This window comes from Cavia porcellus, unplaced genomic scaffold (genome assembly GCF_034190915.1).
Source record: "Cavia porcellus strain 051 isolate PalLab524CR breed Dunkin Hartley unplaced genomic scaffold, mCavPor4.1 scaffold_25, whole genome shotgun sequence".
Classification (NCBI taxonomy): domain Eukaryota; kingdom Metazoa; phylum Chordata; class Mammalia; order Rodentia; family Caviidae; genus Cavia; species Cavia porcellus.
Window position 1 is genome coordinate 22,237,510 of NW_026947508.1, and position 9,979 is coordinate 22,247,488.

The 9,979-nt window shown below is 43.9% G+C and overlaps 1 protein-coding gene across 16 annotated transcripts in view; it reads left to right on the forward strand.

Annotated features, from left to right (window-relative positions):
* Epb41 (erythrocyte membrane protein band 4.1) overlaps positions 1 to 9,979 on the forward strand; it is a 190,101-nt gene that overhangs the window by 177,302 nt on the left and 2,820 nt on the right. For all 16 annotated transcript variants that reach the window (XM_013153863.3, XM_013153854.3, XM_063235915.1 and 13 more), the window contains 3 exons: positions 2,337 to 2,438; positions 3,946 to 4,026; positions 9,717 to 9,821. In XM_013153863.3, the coding sequence (XP_013009317.1) occupies positions 2,337 to 2,438; positions 3,946 to 4,026; positions 9,717 to 9,815 (282 nt within the window). In that variant the 3' untranslated portion in view covers positions 9,816 to 9,821. The remainder of the gene's footprint in view (positions 1 to 2,336; positions 2,439 to 3,945; positions 4,027 to 9,716; positions 9,822 to 9,979) is intronic.

Consider the following 9,979-nt stretch of genomic DNA (forward strand, 5'->3'; position numbering starts at 1 on the left):
ATATACCTCAGATATTGAGTGATTTTGTTGAGTAATGGTTGCATGATATGCTTGGCACATACTGGGAATGCAGGAAATGTTAGCTGAATCTAAGATGGATAAGTGGTCTTAGCTAACAAAAATGTTACCAAACTAGCTAATACTGTCCCTGGTATGATGGTAGCATGTGTATAAGACTTAGGTGTCACAATTAGTTCCCTCTTAGTTTTATCCAGACTTCTACCTGAAAAGGAGCCCAGCCAAGGACTCTGCTGCTTCCTGATTCTCTTCTCCTCTATCTGTCTCTTCTTCTACTATCTCAGAGTTTGGGCTGAATGAAATGTGATTCTGCTCATAAAAGTAGATACAGTGGCACACACCTGTAGTCCCAGCTTCTTGGGAGAGTAAAGCAAGAGGGTCCCATGAGCCCAGAAGCTTAGGTCCAGCTTAGGCAACAAAGCAAAAGCTTGTCTAGAAAAGAGAAAAAGTTGGCAGCCTCTGCTTAGGACACAAATGACTTCTATGACTTCAAATGACTCTTTAAGCAGAGTACCAGGTGCAGGGTGGATGCCAGTAATTCCAGCTACTTAGGAAGCTGAGACAGGAGAATCACAAGTTTGAGACCACTCGGGGCCACTTAGTGAGACCCTGTCTTAACAAAGAGGTCTGGGGATGTAATTCAGTGACAAAGCACTGCTAAATCCCTAATACCACTAAAAGGGGGGGGGGGGACGCACAAAGGTAGTAACACATTTTTGCTACAGAGTTCTTTATGAAAATAATCACAGTTCTCTTAAACCTCCTCCCCCCGCCACTAATACGAGGTATTTTAGGTCACCATTAACTGAAAACCATGTTGCCTCCCTCCATATCCCATTTTTTTCCATCTTAGTCAGGAAGGCATCTGGCATCAGCAGCCTTAACAGGTCAGCTTTTCGTTTATAATTGTTAGGCTCGGCCTGGCTCCTGCCAACCATTGCTTTCCCTTTTTATTCCCTTTTTGCTAATGTTATTACCCAGCCTGACCACAGCATATTGCTTTGATCATGAGATAGTGAGTTCTGGAGAAACCAGTATCCCAGCCCTGTTTCTCTGCAGAGATTAGTTGTAGAGCCTGGTGTTGTAAGTCCTTACAAAATCCCACCTAAGAAGAAGGACCCCATTCAATAATAATTTTGTTGTCACAAATGTTATTAAAGCATACTATGGATATTTTCTCCCACTTTCTCTGAAAGGAAAGTTTCCAGTTTTCCTTTAAAGAACATGGCCTGAAACTCTTGTCGTCTTAGTCCCAGCCAGTTTCTTTCCCACTGTTTTCTGGAAAATTCTATCCTATGATGGAGAGCCTATCTGCACCTTAGAGCTAACAGTTTACAGCTGTTTTCTGCCTTGGATGATGTGTAAACACCAGATCTGGAGAGAGAAAGCTGCCAATTCCTTATTTTGAGTGCAGAAGCACATCACTCACCTTTGTGAAGCTGAGCTTATTTTCTTTTCCTCTTATCACCCAATACTGAGGATTAAACTCAGAGCCTCATGCTGCTAAGCAAGTGTTCTACCACTGAGCTGTACCACCAGCCCTTCTCCTCTACCCCCTGCTTTCTTCCTCTGCCAACTTCCCCCACACCTCCTCCCTTCCTTTTTTTTTTTTTTTTTTTCTTTTTCTTTTAAGAGTCTTACTCTGGGGGGATTTAGTTCAGTGGCATAAGTGCCTGCCTTGCAAGCATGCAAACGTGAGTTTGATCCCCAGTACTGAAAAAAAAAAATTAAAAGAGTCTTATTGTGTAGCTTTGACCTCAACACTTGCTATCTTCCTGCCTCAGCCTCCAGAGTAGCTGGGATTACAGGTGTGCGCCACCACACACACCCAGCTCAGTTTTCTTTTGCTTTTTTCTTTGTACCCAAGATCAAACTTACAACCTTGTGCTTACCAGGCAAGTGCTTGAGCTGCTGAGCAGAATCCCCTGGCGCAGCCTGAGTTTTCTTAATAAAGGGCACTAAAATTTCTGCCCCTTTTATTAATTTGAGGAGACTGGCATTAGCATTTAAAAGGCATTTTGAAAGACATTTGTGAACTATAGGATACGTGCGTGACTACAGTTAATTGCTGTCACTGTTGTAGAAACAATGGCTGTAGCCTTCTGTTTCTGAGCTCCTGTCACTGACCCAGTGCTAAGGAACTACTTTTGTAGAAGGAGCCTCATTCCCAGGGGATTTGTTCTATTTATGAAGCGGTCACTGGGAGGGAATTAGAGTTTTGCATTAGAATGCAGAGCCCAGAATAAAGCTGTAGCTTGTGACACTTGCCCACCAGGCATCCTGCTAGGCTAAGTGATGAGTTCTGCTTTCTTCTTCAGACTGATGACAGCAATGGGGACTTGGACCCAGGAGTCTTGCTGACAGCCCAGACCATCACATCTGAGACCACAAGCAGCACCACCACAACTCAGATTACCAAGGTAACAGCAGCCAGAGCTCCCATATGAAACCTAGTAGCACACCAAGCTTGTTCTGCCCCTTGGAGAAATGGACCCCAGTCCATAAGTGAAGGCTTCCAGCTGAGCTCCATCCCTAACTGAGCTAAACTGGTCCCAGTGCCCCAGGTTGCTGTGCCTAGGGAGACCATGAGAGCACCCTTGCCTACTTAGCAGTCTCATAAAGCCTCATGTCGTCATTGTCTTTATCTGTTTTTCTGGAGCTATGTGGCTATGGAACTAAGTGTAAAAGTGCCCTTGGGCCTGGCATGGTGGCACCTGCTTGTAATCTTACAAGGCTGAGCCAGGAGGATTGTAAATTTAAAGCCAACCCAAGCAATGATGAGACCTTGTCTCAAAAAAAATAAAAAGGACAGGAAATGTAACTCAACGATACAGTGACCTCGAGTTCATCCAGTACCACCAAAAAAAGGTGGAATAAAGCTCAGTGGCAGAATACAGCCTAGTACTTGCTTAGCCCTGGGTTTGCATCCCAGCATCACAAAAAAGAAGGAAAGCCAGTCTAAGGGTAGGTGTTATTATGATAAAACTGCTTGCCAGGCCAAAAATCAGAATTCCAGGCCTGACAAACAATTTTTATGTCATGTCTAAGACCAAAGCTATAGAAATTACAGTTTAGATGTTCAATATTGAAATGATATAGAATATCATTTAAAGGCTGGAGATGTAACTTGCTTAGCGTGACAAGGCCTTGGGTTCAATAGCCAGTAGGCAAAATAAAACAAAAGAACATGGTTTATAGGAAACAGCAGGAATAAAATATCTAAAATCAAACTCCCCTCAGAAAACCAGGGGCAGCACTAGAGGAAAATGCATTTTCTTTTCTTTTCTTTTTTTTTTTTTGTCTTTTTCTTTTTTTATCGGTACCGGGGATCGAACTCATGACTGCCTGCTTGCAGGGCAGGTGCTTATGCCACTGCGCTAAATCCCCAGCCCCGAAAATGCATTTTCTTATAGGTAAGAAGTTTAGGTTTTTGACCAAAGTGTGTCATCAACACACAGATGACTGAAAGCCAGTGATTTAATTTGCCTAGAGCTTGGTTTTCCTCATTTGTTGTGGAAACCTACCTACCTTCAGGAGATAATTTGAGGAAAAATGCTTTAAAACAGATCTCAGTTTTAAGCTGTGTGACTCTTTTGTTCATAGTCTTCTGATTCTTTTTCTTCCTGAAGAAAAAAATATGAAGAAAGAGAAGTAACTTGTTTTGCTAACTTGCTGGATGTCTGTGGTGTTTGGGAGCAAGAAAAAAGGAGAATGTGAACAAGTGGAGAACTGTGTTTTTGCATTCAGCTTATTAAAAGTGTTAGCAATCCAGGAGAGCACAGGAATGTTCATTTTGCAAGTCCTGCCAGGTGTGGGGATAGTCCTAGCAGACCGAAATGTGGAGCCTTCGGCCTAATGTCTGCTGTTTTTTTGTTTTTCTTTCTTATTACACTGCTGATCTCATCTGTCCACCTCCTTTGGCTCCAGACTGTAAAAGGCGGGATCTCAGAGACTCGGATTGAAAAGAGAATTGTGATTACAGGAGATGCAGACATTGACCATGATCAGGTAAGAATGCCAAAGCATGGGACGAGGACAATTGGAGCTTCAGAGATACCTCTACCATCATCATCTCTAAAAAACTTCTCTGCCCACTCCAGCTCTTTTTTTTTTTTTTTTTTTTTTTAATTTTTTTTTAAAATTTTATTTAAGGAGAAAAGAAAAAAAGCAGAGAAAGGGTACAAGTTATACAGATTTGCAGAAAAAAAATGAACAGTAGGAAATTACTAGTTAATGGATTACATATTGTCATCTTAGAAATAATTGTTCAAGTCACAAAATTAAAGCTTGTAAAGTGGACATTCCATCAATGATACTGCAAACAGTTCTGTTCAATGATCCAATAAAACTCTGTGATATCATTTTCTATCTTATACACTTAAATATACATGCAGTTATATAGTACAGAGCACTTTCTTTTCCTCTCTTTTGTACAATGACTATTACACATTTTGGGTTTCATTGCTCCCATGGTTCTTATTACTTTTTTGGAAGAGAGTAAAACCAAATGTGACATAACAGAACAGAATCGGTCAAGTCAAAAGGGTGGACATAATAGATAATGTGAAAACATAATACAAGGTGATCAACAATGGTTACCATAATGCCTCCCGCTATCTCTAATAGAATTGCCTATATTGTTAGTTACAATACAATTGAACAAAACTGTAAAGAATAAAACCGACAAAACCAAAACATTGGAGACATTGTAGGTCTTCAAAAATAGATAAAAGTCAATGAGAATGGGCGTCATAATGAATCTCATTATCTTCACAGCTGATGCCTAAATTTTCGAACCTGATACTATCCAGCAAAACAGAATGGGGGAACATCAGTTAAAAACCAGATGGTGAGAGTAATACAGGGCTTTAAATCGAGGTAATGGAAAGTCAAAGTGGGTTACTATAATATATCCTGCTATTTTTTTCCTTTAATTAAAAGGATAAAAATAAAAAAGTAAATAATGGAGTGGAGATTGAGATAAAAGAGGGCATAACAACGAAACAGCACAGATCAAAACATAACCATTTAAGCAGAATAGTGTTTCACCACCAGATAATCCTGACCTAAAAGTAGTTACCATATTATCTCTTTCCTTGAAATCCTTGAGTACAACTTCGTATACTGTAGCATTAAGTATATCAAAACAATGTAAAACCATTCAAGAGAATGACAGCATTACAGAGTATTTAGAATCGACTAACAGAAAATGAACAATGGTTTCTGTATAATCTCCTTGTCTTTAAAAGGTTTTTGCTTATACTATCATACATAATAAAATCCAGTAAGATACAACCTATTTGGACCATTGGAGACAGAAGGACAAAAGCTAGATGAGACTTCAAAACAAGATGATACTAAATCAGTATTACCTATTAAGATGTCATTTTCTCCAAAATAGCTGTTCCTATCATCCAATCTTCTCTGCCTCATTTCTGTTGAGCTCTTATTCTGTCAGTAGCTGTCAGTTTGTCTTCTTCACTTTGTTCTCTGCTCCATTCGTTGTGGCCTCCATTATTTCTGGATTCTTTGTATTTTTCTTTTTTTAGAATATCCTGCAATACTCTCTGTAGAGTTGAATTGGTGGTTGCAAATTCCCCCAGTTCCTCTTTATCCTGGAAGCACCTTGTTTTTCCATCAATTTCGAGGGACAGTTGTGCAGGATATCTCAATCTTGGCTGGAGATTATTATCTTTCAAAGCTTGAATTATTTCCCCCCAAGCTCTTCGTGATTTGATGGTTTGTGCAGAGAAATCTGCTGTAATTCTGATGGGTGCTCCCTTGTAAGTGGTCTGCTTCTTGTCTCTGACAGCTTTTAATATTCTGTTCTTGTATTGAATTTCTGGAATTTTTATTATTATATGCCTGGGTGTTGCTCTGTTTGGGTTGTAGGTAGCTGGGGTCCTGTATGCCTCATACATCTGAGTATCTTTACCTTTTGCTAAATTAGGAAAATTCTCCTGGATTATTTCTGTGAGTAGCTTTTGTAGTTCATTTGTTTGTGTCCCTACTTCTTCTTTTATGTTCTTAATCCTTAAGTTATGGCTCCTCTTATCATCTTCTTGTCTTTGTATTATTGCTGTTTGTTTCTTTGTTATTTTTAAGAAGTTTTTCATTTCATTCTCCCATATTACAATTCTGCCCTCCAGTTCAGATAGTCTGTCCTTAGTTTCTTTCAAGCTGTTATGCCAGTCTTCGATAGACTTCTTAGTTTCTTGGTAGTCCCTTTGAACCTGCTTCACGTATTCTATGCTTTCCCTGTTTTCTCCATCAAACACTTCTCCCCTCTTTTTCTGTTCTTCCATTCCACCATCTGTTTTTTCTTGGGTGGTGCTTAGTATTTCTCTAACTATTTTGCATACTTCTAGCTTCAGGTCGTTGATAACTTCATTCCTGAATTGGTCTATGAGGCTCTCTATATGGCGCCTTATGTGTAATGGTGCGGTGTCTGTTATTGCCTGTTTCTCAGAATTGGGGGCCGAGGAGCCTTTCTTGTTGCTGCCTCTTCCCATATTCTCTGTTCCTTATGTATGCAAGCTTATATGAGAGGCCTAGCTTCTCTCTCTGTCAGCCACAGCCTGATCGAATTGCGCCGGTTAGGTGTTTCCACTCACTGCTGCACACCAGGCAGCCTACGCGGGGGCCCGCCCCTCCCGGCCTCCGTCAGGCTCTGGGATCTGGGTTGGGCCAGCCTACGGGGTCCGCCGGCAGAGTCACGCAGGCCAGGCACTTTTCACCAATCCCGCCCGAGAGGGGAATGTGTGGCTGGATTCGCCACTGCGCCCTGCTCCCGCAGGACTGCTCGGGAAAGTGTGCTGGAGTCAAACTGTGGTGGAGTGTCAGTTTCTCTCACTCACCTCGCCACAAGTCAGAACATGCCTCCCTGCCCGTCCTGTTTTCGACTCCGTTCGCAGACTCCCGTTCTCAGAGTTTCCGCGCGTCTCTCTCCTTGCCGAGCTGATGTAGAGGCAGCCAGCCACCGCGCGGCGGGAAACCCAAATGGCGTGGGGTCCAGCCTCAGCAGCGAGGCTTTTCTGTTCCTGTTTTAGCACCAGGACTGCATTCCGAGTTGGTTTCTCTCAGCCGAGTTCGTTCCTGAGTCAGCAGAGCATAACTCCACCTGCTTATGTCTCTTTAGTCCGCACCATACCTGGCTTCTGAGCCTAGTTTTCAGAGAGCCTCCGGTAGTTGCTGTTATCTGTCCGCCATGTTCTCCCGGAAGTCCACTCCAGCTCTTGAGAAGAAAAAAAGAATCATGCCATGGAGGTGGGCAGGAAGGAGCTGCAGGTGGGAAAGCCAGGAAGTGCAGTGGCCAGAACTTGGGCTCTGGGCTCAAAGACTTGAGTTCAAGACTGGTTCTTACTGTGTTATAGCTCTTAACCCTTGGAACCTCTGCTCCCTCATCTTGAAACTCGATTATAGTGTCCTCCTCTCGAGGTCTTTGTGCCTGTCAAGGGAGGACACAGGGCAAGCATGGAACAGGTACGCGGCGGGCTCCCGGTAAATGGAGCTGTTTTTCCTGGAGAGGCACAGTCCCTGCACCTGTGTTAGATGATATGAAATCAGGAGGAGGCCTGGTTCCCACCCCACAGTGCTGTACTTGCCGAGACAGTAGGGAACGTGGGGGGATGGACATGATGCCAGGAGGCTGGGAGCTTGGTTCCTGCTCTAGATGCAACACTAACGTGTATGACCTTGGGCAAATCACTTTGATGTCTGTCTTCTCCTAGAAGAGGGTGGCTTGATCTAGATAATTTCTGGACCTTTCTGGGTGCTAAATTTCTATGTTTTTATGTTAATTGGGTTCTAATTGTGTGCTTCAAGCAATTAGCAAATAATAAGGTCAGGATTAATGTTCCGGATTCTCTGCTGGGTGAGGTTAGAACAGTCAGGCTGCAGAGGAGAGGGGGTGGAAGAGACTGCATGCAAATGTTTCTGGAGTCATTGACAGCATTGCTAGAGCAGTAACTCTGTGGCCTTTGTGCTGATATGCTGAGTGTCTTTAAAAAAAGAAAATTGAGCTTCCGTGCTGTCAGTTGCCTTGGTAGTGGAGTTGAGACTTAATAACTAAGAATTCTGGGTCCAGGGTCCCAGAAACAAGGTTTGGAGCTCTAGCAGTGGGCATGCAGTCCATTTGCCCAGTGCAGTGCACCTTGACACATTACCAGCTGAGCTGGAGTGTGATTGAGCCCCTGCTTTGTACTCCGTCTGCACTCGGAGCAGTGAGGAGAAAGGCGTGCTTTGTAGTGAGGCAGAACTGGGCTGAATCCTAACTTGATGTCCAGTATGTACCCCTTATATCACTTCTGGGCTATAGTTTGACCATCTGTAAAATAAAGATCACCACAGGTTTCTTCCAAGGTTTTGTAACAAAGGAACAAGCAACTTGATAACTTTTATGTTTGGTTGGTTTTGATTTTTTGAGACAGAGTCTTACTATGTAGCCCAGGCTGGCCCCAAACTCACAGTGATCCTCCTGCCTCAGCCTGCCGTACCTGTGGGATTATAGGTGTGTGCCAACACACCCAACTTGAGAGCTCTAAGGGGTGTTTCAGGGCCCTCCAATTCTCCTAGAAACTGAGGGACACATGGAAGGGGAAAGGGTGGGAGGCCATTGAGGACAGCAGTGTGGTGCAGGCTTCCATATGGGTGGGAATGCAAAATCAGCAAGGGAAGCTTGAGCTGCACCGAAATGTGGGTCAGAAAACAGGATCCGCGAGGATGTACAGGCTGTGGAGAGGTGGCGGGTCCAAGCTCCCCTTTGTGGAGCCAAGAAACGCAAAGAGTTTCCCTGTGCCCTGTCCCTCATGTGGATGGGTGAGCCGGGTGAGCAGTCAGCTACCAAGTTCCAGCCGGATCTGAGAGGAACAGCAGCTCAGACACTGGCAACCAGAAGAGCAGTGTCACTGCCCACCTTTGGCTTTCCCTGTCCTCAGCTTTTCTATAGTAATTCAACTTCACCAGGTGCTCAGTTGGCATCCTCAGAAACTAAAAGACAGGGTGGTAAAGAGTCTGATGGATTTATGTTTAAATCCCTATTGCATTGTTTACTGGCATGAAACAATAATAAGCACCTTGTTAAGCCTTCAGGGATTTTAATTCAAATCTAAAATGGAAATGGTGCCACCCTAATTGATTCAGGTGTTCTAAGACTGAACAGCGAGTGATGTTCTTGGGTCAGTGCTTGGCCTGTCATAGGCCTTCCGTGTCCTTCTTTCCTTCCTCTTTAACAAAAGACATCTCTTCCTATTTTTTTGAGACAGGATCTCATTATGTAGCTGAGCTGGCCTCAAAGCTGAGATGATCGTCTTGCCTAGTGCTGGGATTACAGATGTACCCAGCTTTGTTACAATACCACACCAGCTCATCTCCCTTTTCGTAGCCCACTTGTTTAGTGTCCTCTCTTTGCCTGAACTTCCTGGTTGCCCTATGCTGAACACAGATTCTGTCCTCCACCTGTTTGAGTGAATCCTCTCAGACTCACCCAGATGGGTACAGCTGTGACTCTGAAGTGCCTCTCGGACTCCCTGACAGCTCTGGGCTTCCCTGTCTTCTGTGCTTGGGGCCTCCCTCTGCAGGGGACAAGGTCATCACTGGTTGGTCTAGGCTACCCGCATTGAGAAGTGATGTCCCGACTTTGGCCTTCTTTACCTCCCAGGCTGCTTTTTGCCTGATGGCATTGTGCTTGTCTTTCACAGGTCCTCGTACAAGCCATCAAGGAGGCAAAGGAGCAGCACCCGGACATGTCAGTGACCAAGGTGGTCGTCCACCAGGAAACTGAGATCTCTGAGGAATGAGCTCAGGTAGGCGGTGTTCTGGCTGGGGTTGAGGACCATCGTGCCAGCTGAGAGAGCTCTGGTGGGGACTGTGGACACTCAGGGAGCCCATCACCCCAAAGAGGTGTTCACACTGGCACGTGATAAAGTAGAAATAGAGAAGATGACCACGTAGTATTTGGCTC